Genomic DNA, 16,478 nt, shown 5'->3' on the forward strand with positions numbered 1-16,478 from the left:
CCTCGTATGCATGTGAAAGCTGGTCAGTGAATAAGGAAGACTTAAGAATTGACGCCTTTGAATTATGGTGTTGGTGAAGAATATTGAATATACCGTGGACTGCCAAAAGAGTGAACAAATCTGTCCTGGAAGAAGTACAACCAGAATGCTCCTTAGAAGCAAGGATGGCAAGACTACATCTCACAGAATTTGGACACGTTATCAGGAGGGATCAGTCCCTGGAGAAGGATATCATGCTTAGTAGAGGGTCAGCGAAAAAGAGGAAGACCTTCGATGAGATGGACTGACACAGTGGTCTCAACAATGGGCTCAAGCAAAAAATGATTGTGAGGATGGCGCAGGACCAGGCAGTGTTTCGTTCTGTTGTACATAGGGTCACTATGAGTCAAAATGGACTCAACAGCACCTATCAACATCAAAGACAAATGGGTTTGTTCGCAGAGAATACATAGGAAAAATCATACATGAGATTGTGTGGCAAACATATACTTCACTGTCTTAATTTCTTTTGAACATGTTCAGGCAAACAAAGATTTCTCAGTAACTCTCTCAATTTGGTATTAGTCCCAGACTCAAAGTCAATTAGGAATTGTAGAAATTCTAGTTTAGGTTGAGAAGAAAGAATAATGCAATCACTGTGCTATTAAAAATTACTCCAAAACATATGACATTTTAAAACTTCAGCCAAGGAAGGAATTTGGCGTGGCCATATAATTTGTCATACTTCTGGAGTTTGCCAGACTCAGGTATTTGAACAAAGCCACTAGTTGCTGTCATTTAGATTAGCCTCGCATGCATACTGACACAGAGTCTTAAATATTTACGTATAAGTAATGATAACTCAGGAGCCCTGGTGGCACAGTGGTTAAGGCGCTCAGCTGCTGGCTGCTGAGAGGTCGGCGGTTTGAATCCACCAGCTGCTCCACGGAAGAAAGATGTGGCAGTCTGCTTCTGTAAAGATTACAGCCTGGGAAACCCTATGGGGAAGTTCCACTCTGTCCTATAGGGTCGCTGGGTCAGAATCTGCTCAACGGCAGTGGGTGGAATGATAATTCATCTAACCTAAAGATAAGCATAAAGACTATAGGAAGTTTCATTTAATTCCTTTTTTAAATATCATATTCATTTATATTAGATTTTTAAAAGAAAATAAATTTAAAATAGTAAGCTTGCAGTATATTTAGTATATTTTCACACTACGATAAAATGAGAAAACAAAGCTGACTTTTAAACAAGAATTCACAAAGCAATTAAACTTTCGTTCATTATGAGAACATGAGATGGGCTTGGAGTTTTAAAATACAATTCTTTCTATTTATTTTCTCTCATTAGACCTGTGAGATCTCGGTCAAGGGTCTTAATGCCGAGGTTTCCTTAGAGCCTTCTGGGCACGCTGACCACCGGTTCACATGTTCTGTGATATCTCGGCAATAGGAGCACCAAGGTCATTAAACTAAAGTCAAGGTGTCCTGTGTTTTCTCATCTAAGACTTTCAGAGAGAGGAAGAGTTTATACCAGGAAATAGGAATACTGCTTTAATTTTTATTAGTAACATAATTAACACATTTATTTATACATATTTTATTTAATAGCTACAGAGCAGTTTGACTGTCACATGGGGTTGCTATGAGTTGGGGCTGACTCGGTGGCACCTGACAACAACAGAGCATACTGTTTACCTTCTAACTAAAGAACTTTAACACTTGAACTTCTCTCTCGACTTTGTTTTTAAAGCAACTGGAAATCACCTTTTCCAAGGAGAAACCACTAAAAAGACTGAATCCCCAGTGGCTGGGTTCTTTCACCTAGTAACCCCGAGCCCAGCACAGGGGGTCTAACGTGCATCCTGGCGCCGCAGGGAGCCTCAGCTTTTCTCCCGGCCTGGACTAAAGACAGCTCTTCCAGCGCTTTGAATCGTGACTTGTTTTTTTTCCCTCCTGAACATCTTGAGATTAAAGCGATCCACTGCTAACCGAAAGGTCAGTGGTTCGAAACCACCAGCGGCTCTGCGGGAGAAAGATGTGGCAGTCTGCTTCTGTAGAGATTTACAGCCTTGGAGACCCTATGGGGTTGCTGAGTCAAGACAGACTGGACAGCCGTGGTGAACATCTCGAGGTCCCTTAACGTATATTCACTAAAGTTGTTAGCTGTCTCTAGAAGGCCATCTAAAGAAAAACTACTGAATTTGAGGGGCTCTGCAACCTTATTTGCCAATTTCCTCTGGAGGTCGGTGTCTTTCCGCGACAACACTGCTGAGCCTGTGGAAACACAATCAGCGTGCAGGATGGTTTAGACCCACTGGCTGGGGTCAGGTGCTCCGTCCTAACCAGGGCTCTTCATCGGACTAGGGACGACTGCAACAGCAGGATGGTTTAGACCCACTGGCTGGGGGTCAGGTGTTCCGTCCTAACCAGGGCTCTTCATCGGACTAGGGACGACTGCAACAGCAGGATGGTTTAGACCCACTGGCTGGGGGTCAGGTGTTCCGTCCTAACCAGGGCTCTTCATCGGACTAGGGACGACTGCAACAGCAGGATGGTTTAGACCCACTGGCTGGGGGTCAGGTGCTCCGTCCTAACAAGGGCTCTTCATCGGACTAGGGACGACTGCAACAGCAGCTTTCACGCCCGTGTGTGGCCAGGGGTTATCCACTACACTGATTATGTACCAGGGATCCAATACTGCAGTTTATTATATACCAGGGATTACACACTAGAGCTAATTACATACTGGGGATTATACACTACAGCTAATTATATATCAGGCATTCAATACTACAGTTCATTATATACCAGGGATTACACACTAGAGCTAATTATATACCAGGGATTACACACTAGAGCTAATTATATACCAGGGATTACACACTAGAACTAATTATATACCGGGGATTATACACTACAGCTAATTATACACCAGGGATTATACACTACAGCTAACTGTATATCAGGGATTCAATACTACAGTTTATTATATACAGGGGATTATATATTACATCTAATTATATACCGGGGATTATACACTACAGCTAATTATATACCATGGATTAGATACTACAGCTAACTACATGAGTATATCAGAGATTTAATACTACAGTTTATTATATACAGGGGTTATACACTACATTCTATTATATATCAGGGATTATAAAGTAACATTTCATTACACACCTGAGATTAAGTACTAGAGCTAATTATGTGTGAGGGATTATATACTTCTTTTTTATATTCAGGGATTCATAATTACATACCAGAGATTAAACACTATTGTCTATATATACCAACATGCAGTGCTAATCAAAAAGTCGGCAGTTTGAATCCACCAGCCGACCCATGCAACAAAGATGTGGCAGTCAGCTTCCATAAAGATTACTACCTTGAAAACCCTATGGGGCAATTCTACTGTGTCCTATAGGGTTGCTACATTGATATACACAAGGGATTATATGCCATAGCAAATATATACCAGGGATTATACACCAGCACTACAGTTTACTATACAACTACAGTTTATTACATATACTACTACAGTTTATTATACTACTACAGTTTATTATACTACTACGGTTTATTATATACTCAGGGATTCAATACTACAGTTTACTATGTACCAGGGATTACAACTAGAACACAGGTTAAGGCCAAGAAGAGGTGTTTCATTAGAGAAGATACAGAGATAGGAAGAGTCCTGGGTGATACAAACAGTTAAGCGTTTGACTACCAGCCAAAAAGCTGAAGGTTCAGACTCACCTAGCTACACCTCACAAGACAGGCATGGCGGTCTCCTTCCAAAGGTCGCAGCCTTGAAGACTATATGGAGCACAGTTCTGGACTGACACAAGGGCACCACGAGTGGGAACTGACTTAGCAGCAACTAACAACAACAGACTGGGAGAAGATATATGGAAAACACATATCCAACAAAGGACTAGTGTTATGGATTGAATTGTGTCCCCCAAAAATGTATTAACTTGGCTAGGCTGTGATGCCCAGTACTGTGTGGTTGTCCTCCATTTTGTGATCTGATGTAATTATCCTGTATGTTGTAAATCCTAACCTCTATGATGTTAATAAGGCAGGATTAGAGGCAGTTATGTTAATGAGGCAGGACTCAATGTACAAGATTAGGCTGTATCTTGAATCAATCTCTTTTGAGATATAAAAGGGAGAATCGAGCATAGACAAGGACCTCATTACCACCAAGAAAGGGGAACCAGGAGTGGAGTACATCCTTTGGACCAGGGGTCCCTGCGCTGAGAAGCTCCTAGGCTAGGGGAAGAATATGACAAGGACCTTCCCCCAGAGCCAACAAAGAGATAAAGCCCTCCCCTGGAGCTAGTGCCCTGAATTCGGACTTCTGGCCTCCTAAACTGGGAGAGAATGAACTCCTGTTTGTTAAAGTCATCTGCTTGTGGTACTTATGTTACAGCAGCACTAGGTAACTAAGACAACTAGTATCTAGGATATGGAAGGAACTCCTACCACTCAGTGACAAAAATATCAACAGCCAGTTACAAAAGCCGCAAAATATCTGTGCAGACACACACACAGGAAAAAAAATATATATAAATGGCAACAAGTACAGGAAGAGACTTTATCACTGTCACTGGGGATGTACATGTTAAAACGAGACAGCACATCCTACCAACCAGAATGTCTAAAATTAAACAGACTGAGGATACCAAGGATACCAAGTGTTGGTGAGCAACTGGAGCTCACACACTGCTGGTGGAAGTGTAAAAGGCACCACCATGCTGGAAAACACTTTGGTAGTTTTTAATACATTAACCATATATTCCAGAAATTTCATTCCTAATTATTTGCCCAAGAGAAATGGACACATGTAAATTTATACATAAATGTCCACAGTAGCTTTATTCGTAATAGTTAAAAACTGAAAACAACCCAACTGTCTCACTGGGCAAGTGAATAGGTAAACAGGCCATACTATAATCATACCGTGGAATATAATCAGAAATAAAAAAGAACAAACTTCTGATACATGCAACAACATGGATGTGCAGAAGTGAAAGAAGTTAAATCAAAAGAGTACACACAGAATGGCTTCATTAATTTGAAGTTCTAGAACCAATCTACAATGACTCAAATCCTATCAGTGGTGGATAGGGTTGCTTCCTCATGGGAAGGGCGTTAGGTTGCTTTCTGAGGTGAGGAAATGCTCTCTCTCATCTTGATTGCACTGATGGTTGACCAGATGTGTACCGATGGGAAAACAAAAATCACTGCACTGTTCAGTCAGTTCATTTCATTGTCATGTAAGTCGTATCTCTAAAAAGTTGATGTAAGAAAATCAAGGTGGCGGTTACCCTCCTGGGGAGTGGTAAGAAGCCCTGGGATCTTTGGGTGCTGGTGTTATCCTGTTTCTCAATCTGGGTCCCAGTTACAATTTTACACTTTGTGAAAAGTCCAGTGAGCTCTACATTCTGCCGCCCTTTCCTCTATTTACTCTTTAAACTCATGTTAAGTAAACAGGAAAATATCCAGCAGAAAGAGAAAAGGTGTGAGACTGTAAACTGGCTTACCTTCATTTTCTTTGCTCACCTAACGCGGACATACTTCACATGTGGGTTGCCTGGTTAGGTAATTGTTACCCTCAGCATATGTTATGGATTGAACTCCTGTGTCTACGTCCTCACCCTTGTGACGGCGGATGCGAACCCATTCGGGAATAGGGATTTCTTTGTTACGTCAGTGGGGCCACATCCGTGTCAGGTGTGTTTGAAGCCAGTCCCTTCTGAGATATGAAAGAGCAGATGAGCCACAGAAGCAAACAAGCAGAGCTGGGGGAAGACAGAGGCCATGCCACAGGAAGATCATCACAGAACTAAGGAACAGAAGCTGAAAAGAGACAAGGACCTTCCCCCAGAGCGGACAGAGAAAGCCTTTCCTTAGAGCCAGTGCCCTGAGTTTGGACTTCTAGCTTCCTAAACTGTGAGAAAATAAATTTGTTTGTTAAAGCCACCTACCTGTGGTATTTGTTATTATAGCAACGCTACGACAGTATACTGAGAAATTGGAAACCTTTTAGTTCTAAATCTATGTTTTGCTGGGTGTTTGGACTCAAATCTCTCAGTTCTGCTTTACAACTACAATTACCCAAGGGTCCTTCTGATAGTCTGGGTCTATGGCCCTGTCCACCACTGGTCTGTGTCGCTGGCTGGGACCCCACCTCTGGCCTACCAGCTCACATGCTGTTGCAACACCACTCAGCCTCTGCCTCTCCGCCCACTCTCATAAGGGAAATGTGCTTCTTCTCCCTCTTTGACTGACGGGAAGGAAGGTGTGAGACTTACCTGTGATTCCTACTGGAGGAAAAGGCGTTGTCCCTGAAGTCCGATCATGTCACAACAGGTATTAGTTCCAGGTAAACTCACTGAGGCGGGAGTCTTAACTGGGGAGGGGGGACTGTGCCACCCAGGGACACTGCGTGAGGTGTGGCGAGTTTGGCTGTCAAAACGGGGGGTTGCTACTGGCATCTGGTGGGTAGAGGCCAGGGGTGCTGCTACCATCCTACAGTGCACAGAAGGCCCCCACAACACAGCACCTTACAACAGATGCAGAACACGGCCGTTTACACTGAGCTTATGTAATCCTCACAATCATTTTAAAGATGAGGAAACCGAGTGCAAGGGATTGAAGAACACCAGAGAATAAGAGAAAATAGCATTTCCTTGAGTTTTTTTCCAAAATACAGAAATGTTGTATGTCCAAAGAAGAATTGTTTCACACCTGAGAGACTATCTGAAGAACATTCCCTCAAACCCTTCCACTTGGGACCCCTGCTCCCTGGGCCTCCTATGTCTGAGGCCCCAGGGCTCCAGACACCCATTTCCACCCTCCTGCTCTGCACCGCAGCTCACCGAGATTCTAGCAGATTCCGGCAGATCCGAGAGTCCATGCCAGCACTTCCCTTCACATCGGGATCTGTGGGAACAGCCCCCTTGTGGCTGGAATGGTTGTTACAATCCCTTATTGCGTGGAGTTCTACGCGTAATAAGACTGAATACAAAGGTGAACTCATGTTGGGCCATCTTTCTGTGGTGAAGTCCTGACCTTGCCTAGAAGATGAAGCAGGAAAAGAAACTCATAGGTACCGAGCATTTTCCTGTATGGGATTTTATCTGACAAGTCACCTGCAAATCTGTAAATGGTGTGAAGTAGAATGAAAAGGAAGGCTATTACGCAAGGACTTCTCTGGTAACACCTTTTTAATAGGTCAGAGTAACTGTACAGTTCATTATATTCTTCCTGAGAATAATTTATATCCCCCGACAAACTAAAGGGAGGGCACATTTTCAAAATTATTATTTAACAGAATGGATGGTATAACCGGACATCAAGAGAAAACCAAATCCCTCTGTTCTGCTGGATTCTCTTCCGGGAAGACAGACACAATGAAGGGGTCGTTAGCTCCAGTGGCTGCAAAATAGTCTTTCTTTATAAATTATATAAAAATGGACACCAGGGCCAGTTACGGGGCTTCTCAACGCAGTCTGCAGGTGCTCGGGGACAAAGCACTGCTGCTCCCGAAAGAAAGAGCACAGCTACCAAACTGGCACGTTATTCTGGTGAGAAAGACCGGAGTTCTTAGTAATGTTCTAACAGCTAGTTCTCAACCGAACGCCTCACGTATCCACATCAAAGTAAAAGGCAGCAGAGATGGAAAGGTCGTAGTCTTTTTTTTTTTTCTGAAATGTCTCAAGTCTTCAAAATATAGCTTTTATATTCTTTCTTTGTAAAGTGGTATTAGCATACTGCAACTGAAGGTGCTCTAACAAAAAAGGATTCCAGTCTGGATAATAATTCTACGGTAGGCAAAAGAATTCTCAGCCCCGTGGGTTTCCCGGAATTCTTCACGTCATTCTCTTTTCTTCCGATACGCAGCTTCGGCAATTCAGGAATTAACGTGCCAGCCCTTGGCCGTTTCCTTAAATACACATCTTAGTGTGAACACAAACCGTTCCTCACGCTCCTCAAAAGCTTCTCAGATACGGTTTTCATCCTCAGAAAACTGCCACATTTTGGATCCCCGACTTTTCTGAACATCACGATTAAAGGAAAACAAAACAAAAAACCAACTCAAACCAAAACGTGGCCGAACTGACGTGAGAGAGATTTCAACCATCCGTCAGTCAGGGGAGTGGGAGCCGTAAGCACTGGCGCAGAGGACCCGGGGCTAGCTCCTCACTGCTGGTGGAAGGCGAGAACATCTGCGGGGCACTCCGGTCAGGCGCGGGCGGAAGGCCTGCCCCTCGGCGGCCTCAGTGCGGTCTCGTCTGCGCCAGCATTTTCAGTCTCGCTTGGTCAATGACATCGAGCAGGTTTTTGGCATCCACGGCCAGGGCATGCGCGGCGGTCAGCATTTGCTTCTTGTACTCCTGCTGGAGGCTGGTCATGACGTACTGCTGGGCCAGCTTCATCTTGTTGATGAGCCCCCCCAGGTCGGAGTTCAGCAGCTTCTGGGCCATCTCAATCTGCAAGGACAGACACAGGTCAGGAGAGGCGCTGCCAGTGTCAGGGGACTTCCACGCACCTTTCTGAGGTGCCACCAGGAAAAGAAATGTCTTTCTTCCCCTTAAACAGATCTTCCTTAGAAGCAGTAAGATATAAAATCAACCTTCCCTCTAGGCACTTAGCCAGTATAGTACGTGGTGCACGCTCTAACATATGCACGCATGTGCACACACACCTGGCGGCCTCCTGGTCCAGCCCCTAACGGCCCCGCCACCACAGCTTATTTACTGTTCTCCGATTTATTGTCACTGCGTAGACTTCACTTACCTCAGCAACTGGGAGGGTTCTTTTCCATCTCTTAACAGAATCACAGAGTTTCACAGACCTTGGGGGGCAACTACCTAAGTCCACTCCTGTGACAGAGTAGACAACAGAGACACGGAGTGGTCTGCTGAGGGTTCACAGGTGGTCAGTCACCAACACAGGGCAAGACCTGGGTCAGGACTTCTAGTCATGGGCTCTTCCTACTCTCTCAGCTATATCCCAAGGCCTTCCCTGCTGATCCAGGAGACGGGTTACAGGTGTCAGGAGACACCCTTGCCCTCCTGATGTAAACCTCGGACTCCCCCACACTGATCCGCAGCTGGAAGCAGCTCTGGAAGACACTGCCCTCTGGATTAGAACTGCTTTGCCTGTGGGGACCTCGTGACCCCTCTTCTCTGTTTATTCAACCATTGACGACTCATCCATTTGCTCTCTTAACAATTACTGAGCACTAACTATGAACGAGGCATTCGGTGTTCCGGACACAAGAATGGACTGGGCATATCTGTGAGTCTAGCGGAGAACCATGGACAGGACCATCTATACTACATTGTGACCACCGTCCAGGAGACACGCACAGAGAGAAGAGAGGGCCAGAAGGACTTCGCAGAGGAGAATGCACCCTAAAAGGGTGACAGGAATTTACCAGACAGAGTAGGTGGGCATCTCAGGCAGATAATTCAACACAAGTAAAGGTGGCAGTTATGGAAACAAGACCGAAAAGTAGGTTGGCTCCAAGTGTGAAGGGCGTCATGTACCATGTTGAAGTAACTTTTATCCTGCCCGGCAACAGGAAGGCATCAGAGAATTTTGGGAGAGGAATGACACAATACACCAGACTGTCCTAGAAAGCTGGCTCTGGCAGCGGTGTGGAAGTTGAAGGAGGAGGGGGAGAGGCAGAGACACTGAGTGCTAAGCTGTCGTGGTAATTGAGGATGAGGCGTCGGTGGTAGCGAGGACAGAGAGGCGAGGACAGGTCTGAGACTCGGCGGGTGACAGGTGCGTCAACGTGTGTTGGGGGGCAGACAGGGGCCAGGGGTGGTGAGTACACGCAGGGCCACTGATTGCGGAAGCCACAGGGACACGCCGCACACTCCTGCCGTGGGCAGGTCTCCGCTAGCCAGGCCAGCTCCTCCCACAACACAGACGCAGGGGGGGTCCATCCAGGGTTTGGATCTACAGCAGTGGGGAGACAAAGGATTCTGCGAGAAGCTGAGAGAAGCTGAGGAGAGCCTGCACGCTCTTCAGAGAGGAGGCAAAAAGTGGGAAGTCGGTGCTGGAGGGAGGAAAGCAAGAAGCCGTGAGCTCGCGGCAGAGGCCTGGACCCTGCACTCGTTCTCGGGCTGTGTCCACCCAGGGGGCGGCCGCCTGAGCTGCTGTGGGGACAGGGCTTCCTTCAATTGTCAAGTCACAAAAATGAAGTGAAACGGCCACACAGGCCCAAGTCACGCAGGGCTGCTGTGTTCTGGGTGAACTTTCCTTCCTTTTCAAATATCTAACACATTCATAGATTTTAAAGGAATTTTTATATCACTACTTCAAACGGAAACCCAGCAACATGAGCATGCTCTAACATCTTCAGGAATGTTCTCTCTGCGCAGTTTCGCACTCTCCCTCTCTGTTCCAGTGAGACGTCAGAGAAGGGACTCCGAAGGGTCGCCTCTGTGGCCCGGAGCACTGCCTCACCACCCGCGTTTCGGGAGAGGACCTGGCAGTGTGTGAGGTGACCTGCTAGCAGTGGGGAAGCCGGGGCTGAACTGGAGTCAGGGCTGTACCACTGCTGCTAGGACTAACGGCAGAGTCCCAGCAGGCAAGCAGGAGTCAGTGGGGTTGGCTTTTGTGGGGAAGGCCATCACCTGCTGAGCACTGGAAGCCAGACCTCTGCGGTGGAGGGCTGAGTGGCGGCCACTGGCACTATGGCCGGTGCGGCTGGCTGTACTTAGAGTATCCCTGCATGTGTCCTTGGTGCCCTCCCAGCAGGACTCTCCAGGGGCTCCAGTGGCGGGAAGGCCAAGAAACCTACCTCGCGGTGCGTGCTGGCTGGCAGGACAGGAATGGTCTCATCCACGGTCGCCAGTAACGTCCTCAGGGCCAAGCCGACTTCCTAAGAGACGAGAATCACAACCAGTGTTAGCACAGCCACAGGGGGATGGAGAAATCCGCCGACACACACTGGTGATGGCTGTATAACATGACGAAAGTCATTAATGTCACCTGAACTGTACGTGAAAAACGCTGAAATGACAGGTGTTTGTTACATATACTTTCACAAGAACAAAACCAACCAAAAGAATTTACAGAACATGCCAACACGGATGGTTTTTCCTTTCAACTATATATTTTTTGTTTCCCTTTCACCAGTTTTAAGGAAATTGACTATATTCCTTTTCCTCAGTGCTGAGCCCAGTCTTGAAAGTTAGGAAGTTCTTTCCCCCAAAAGGATTCCCAGATCTCCCAACACTCGCTGCTCTACTCCCCAAAGGGCAGGTGGAAAGCAGGATGGGCCCCAGTTTTCTTTTTCTTTCCTTCTCTTCTAGTCTAGTGCTTCTGAGCGGATCACACCACCTGGTGGTTCAAACGTCCATTGCTCCCGTCACGGGTCACAGTAGACAACAGCAACAGAGATGCTGATGGTTGACTGAGTTTGCTCTCTCCCAGGAACTCTCAAAAGACTTCTGAGGCTTACGAGAAAAGAAGCTCCTCCCGCTGGCCCAGACGGGCACAGGGACAGCCGTGCTGTGGAACCCCTTCTGATTTGTGTACTTGACCCATGGGGACACTGAGCAAAACCACTCCCCCACTGCCATTTCTGGGTCGTAAAATAAGTAAGAGACTGACTTAAAACACGATTAGAGACATTTTAATCTAATGCTTTAAATATTTACTGATGTCATTCTTATGAGGATCAAATACGTAATGACTAAGACACTGTACATGTAATATGAAAACAATAAAGTCTTCATACTCGGACCCGCATATAAAAAGAGAGTGCCACCTGGCCAAAGTAGTATGGTTAAAAAAAAAGTAGCTTCTCTGAAATCATCACAAAAATCTTTATGTGCATGACGTTCAACGTTCCCAATGCTTTTCTGTCCTGCTGCTGAGTTTGTTTTGTTCTTGTTTTTAACTTGCCTGCAGGTTCATGCACGTTCACCCTTAAAATTGTGGTTAGAGGAGGACAGTTAGCGAAGCAGAACAGAACGGGTTAACCCTGCTTCCCATGAAACAATTTCTGAGCAGCAGTTTCCAAGCTGATGGTCGGTAGCTGTTCCAAAGACGGCTAACATGTACACTACAAAAAATGTGCTCAAGCACGTGTCAGAGACACCGGCTCCGAGCACAGTTTGACAGCACCTCTTAACGGACACCCCGGAGCACAGGAACACCACCACGCACTGTGTACCCCCAAGAGAAAGCTTTGGTGTAAGGCGCTGCCCACACTTCCTTTGACCCAGTATCCTCTCCACAGAGCATCTGTGCTAATTCCCAGGACCATGCTTCCCTTGAACACAATCTGGAAAAGGATAAACATTTCTGTCTTCTTTCCCTTATTAAAATGACCTCAGTGACACTCTAGTTGGTAGAGATTTTGACTCAAAGGGATACGAGTAATTCTGCAACCATTATGCGTATATACTGGAAATGCTTATTCCTTATTTTGGAAATTCATCCAGTTGAACACACAATTTGAACATACTTCTGCATGCATGTTACACTTCAATAAAAAAGACAATTTATAATAAAATAAATGACAATTATTAAAAACAAAAACAAAAACAACCCACAACCCAAAAAGCTGAGCGAGCAGCCAGGCCCCAGCCTCAGCTTACCAACACCAAGCAGAGATGTCCCTCCCATGCGCCTTCCTCCTGGCCCTTTTCTGAGGCACAGCATCCTGAATCTGGTAACGACCATTCCTGCAGACTTCTCTGTACTTTAGTAACACAGCGACGCATCCTAAGCCTCACACAAGCAGCTGTTCTGCGTATTGCACTAACTTTGTATCCCTGGCAGCATATGCAAGCACTCTTTGGCAGGTTGCTTTGTTCACGCTAGGTGGTATTTATGAGCAATATTTATCAATGGACTCTGCAGTGCCCATGGGGAAACCACAGTCAGGAACAGCCACGGTTCTCACTAACCCTGACACCGTGTGGCAGTCCAGACATCCCCATTCGACACGCACTGACCGTTAAGAATGCCTTCCTGCTGGCACACAGTGAGATTTTGTTGTTTACCTTCACCATAGGCACGTACTCCTCTGGTGGGGCCGGTTGGATTTTACTGGACATCTCGATGACAGCTTTCACCAGGCCAGTGACATTCTCGTATACCTTGTCGTTGGAGCGGTCGAGGTTGGCCGTGGGCCGAGGACTGATCTCCTGGGGCTGGAGCTGACAACACAGAGCCGGTTATTTCTTTGCTATCCACTAGAGGGCGGCACACTACTGCATTACACTGGGACGGCCCTTTAAGAGAGATCAAAGCAGGTCACAGGAGAGCTGACGTTCTCCTTTGAGGATGAGGGTGAAGTAACTCATCCACGTGACGAATCAATGAGTCGATATTTAGTTCTAACTTTGAGCTCAGTTAAAGGAAATCAGATGGAATCATACGCAAGACACTGAAAACCCAAGATTGTTGCAAAGAAATGATTTGGTGTTCCCCCAAAATCACTCACAAGAGAAAGAATTCATACGTTTGCATCTCTCTGAGGATTTGCAGGTTTGAGAGAAAGTACCCACTCCGCTAAAGGGGCAAGCGCTCTACATTAAAAGGGAGAATCCTCACGTGGCGTGAACACCATACAGTGGACACGTGGGTTCTTTTCACCACCATGAAATGCTGACAAGCACGACTCCTCTCAGAGTGCACCCTGCCTGCTCGTAGACCGTTATCCCAGAGGCAGCAGTGGCACGCAGGAGCCTGCACCCTTCTCTCTCACTAGCCCTGACTGGGGGGGAGCCACCCCACCCTGACGCCTCAGCGTCCCCATCCAGCACCACGGCCTCGCTTCCTGAGGAAGGTGAAATGAAGTGACGTGTAAACGTGCCTGCCCCACGGCCGGTGCACAGAGCAGCCGGCAGTAACGTGAGCTCTTCAGTGACCTGCCCTGGGACCTGAACGCCAAGACTGGACATCACCACGAGGCCTTCACCAGTCTCAACTGGTTCCAACCACCAAAAAACCAAACCTGCTGCTGTCGATTCTGACTCACAGCGACCCTACAAGGACGGGGCAGAACCGCCCCACAGGGTTTCCAAAGCAGTAATCTTTATGGAAGCAGACTGCTACATCTTTCCCCTGTGGAGCGGCTGGTGGGTTCGAACTGCCGACCTTCCTGTTAGCAGCCGAGTGCTTAACCACTGTGTCTCCAGGGCTCCTTAGTTCCAACTACACCAGGCAAAAAAGGCAGTATATGTTTTTTAAAAAGACTAAATTACAGTGTGTAACAGTCGCTCATTCACGAGTCTGCAGCCGTCCGCGGTGTAACGCTGTAAGCGCTTATTTCTGAACCCATGGCCAGCTCTGCCCAAGGAGCCTGGAATACTCTGTTCTTGGCTGTTCCCAAGTCTGGGTATGAAGGGAAAAGGACAAGAAGCCCCAGCACTGCAGAGATGTTCATATTTCATTCTCTGGCAAACAGGTTGTTCTGGCTTCTGTGGGTTGCGAGAGGTGGTGAACCAAGCAAGAGCGCCCTCACCCGGCTTTCTGGCCCATCGCATGCAGGGCTGGACAGACACACGGATACAAGGTGCTTACCCTCCACGGCTATGTCGGATGGAAGGTGAGGAAAGGTTAAAGAAATGTGTCAGAGAGAGAGGGAAAAAAGAAAAACAATATTAATAAAGCAGCAGACAAAACCCTGTCACAATACACGGGCAGAACAAAAAGGTGCTGGCCTCAAGGCTTCCCTTTAGCCTGGCTCACTGGTCGCCCGTGCACAGCGACAGCGCACCAAGGGATGGAAGGGCTGTCTGCACGCACGTGCTGGGCGCTCAGGACAAACGAGGGAGACACATGCAAAGTTCGAGAGCGATAGCCGGCAAGCAGTGTGAGAGCCAACAGAACTAGGATCTTCGAGGGAGGTGGTGCCTGCGTTCCTGATCCCGGCCCCCTGCCCCTGACGCCTGAGAGATGGAGGAGGAGGAGCTGCACAACCCTCACTCCCGCCCCTGCACCCCAACATCCCGGGACATGTACTCCATCATCTAACCATCCTGCCCTAATAAAGGTTCTTGGCTCGGGGCTGCGTTTAAAGACTTTAGGAACTTACTTTACAGACAAAAATGAAAGACACAAAAATGCTTTCTTTTGAAATCACTTTAAGCTCAGAAGTTTTATTCATTTTTTTTTTCTCTACAGCTGGAACCCAGGTCATTCTATTGTAACTGAAAAGCCAAGTGAACTGGGGAAATGTATCTTCTCCTCTCCTTAGAATTGTCTAGAACAATGCACCTTTGGTATACAGTTTTGCAGACTCTTAAACTTAGCAGCCCAGCCCTCTATTATGCATCTCAGTGCACTAGGAAGAGGCGGGCACTGACTCTCACGCCACTGTCGAGGGGCCCCCCTGTTCTATCTTCTGCATGGGTATCACGGTGCAGGCCTGTTTAACTTGGCGTGTGCCAGCTTAGACCGTAACGTGGAAAGGCATGGACTCCTGAGGAGGGCACCACGGGTTTTCTTCAGGAAAACAGGCGGAGTCCCATCAAGGAGAAACCAAATATCCTACAATCCTTGGAAGTGGAGGGTTTTAAATGAACCCACTAAAAGCTTCTGTCCCATTGCCCTTCACCCTCTGCCCGACCCTGTCAGAGAGGGACACATCGCGATGCTTCCCAGAGTGTTCACAGTGGATGCCAGCAGCAAAGGCTGAGCCTGCAAGCACATCTGCTACTGGTTCTCCTCGGCTACTTGGCAGGGTGTTCCTGGAAGCCACCACCCTGCACACACGTAGCCAGTTCTAACCACTTATGCTGATACCTCAGATCCAGGTAACTCAAAGCCAAATGCAAAGCCACAAGGAAAAATCGAGACTGACTTCTGGCTACATGTAATTTGGGTGAATTATTTCAGTTACACGTAGCTAAAAATAAGCATTTCTGTATTAAGATCAATATTGTTCTTTTAGGCTAGATTCGATAGCTTCTACTACACAGATAATAAATACAAACATATTTCACATTTGTTAATTGCTCAAAAACTCTTACTTAATGTATTCTAAGTAAGCACATTCTTTCCAGTAAGATTTCTGCTTGCTTAAACTCTTATAGTAAGGATATTTCCCAATTATTTTTATTCATTATGTTACTCCTGTGAAAAATAAATGTCAGACTTCTAAGTGGGCACTTGATCTACTTCGTAAGTTGGTTTTTCATTATAATAAGTCATCGCTATAATGATTATTATAGTAAGTCATCTGGGAAGTCTGCTCTTGTAGATTAGGAAAATGGAAAAAGTTTCACTAACCTAATTTCCCTCAACCTTCATTATTTATTTAAAGAAACCACATAGGAAGGTAATGCCCTCCTCTGTGCTCCTCCCAGGACGCACGGCGAGAAGACACCTGCGGTGTGAGGATGACGCCCGCGGTGTGAGGAGGAGGAGGACGCCCGCGGTGTGAGGAGGAGGAGGACGCCCGCGGTGTGAGGAGGAGGAGGACGCCCGCGGTGTGAG

The 16,478-nt window shown here is 46.7% G+C and overlaps 1 protein-coding gene across 10 annotated transcripts in view; it reads right to left on the reverse strand.

Annotated features, from left to right (window-relative positions):
- Nucleotides 1-7,214: 7,214 nt before the first annotated feature.
- The window catches only part of PTK2 (protein tyrosine kinase 2), a 211,533-nt gene continuing 202,269 nt past the window's right edge, over nucleotides 7,215-16,478 (reverse strand). For all 10 annotated transcript variants that reach the window (XM_023741606.1, XM_023741605.1, XM_023741602.1 and 7 more), the window contains 3 exons: nucleotides 13,037-13,192; nucleotides 10,822-10,902; nucleotides 7,215-8,494 (listed from right to left, as the gene is read on the reverse strand). In XM_023741606.1, coding sequence (XP_023597374.1) covers nucleotides 8,282-8,494; nucleotides 10,822-10,902; nucleotides 13,037-13,192 — 450 coding nt within the window. In that variant the 3' untranslated portion in view covers nucleotides 7,215-8,281. The remainder of the gene's footprint in view (nucleotides 8,495-10,821; nucleotides 10,903-13,036; nucleotides 13,193-16,478) is intronic.

Source organism: Trichechus manatus, unplaced genomic scaffold (genome assembly GCF_000243295.1).
Source record: "Trichechus manatus latirostris isolate Lorelei unplaced genomic scaffold, TriManLat1.0 scaffold00185, whole genome shotgun sequence".
Lineage (NCBI taxonomy): Eukaryota > Metazoa > Chordata > Mammalia > Sirenia > Trichechidae > Trichechus > Trichechus manatus.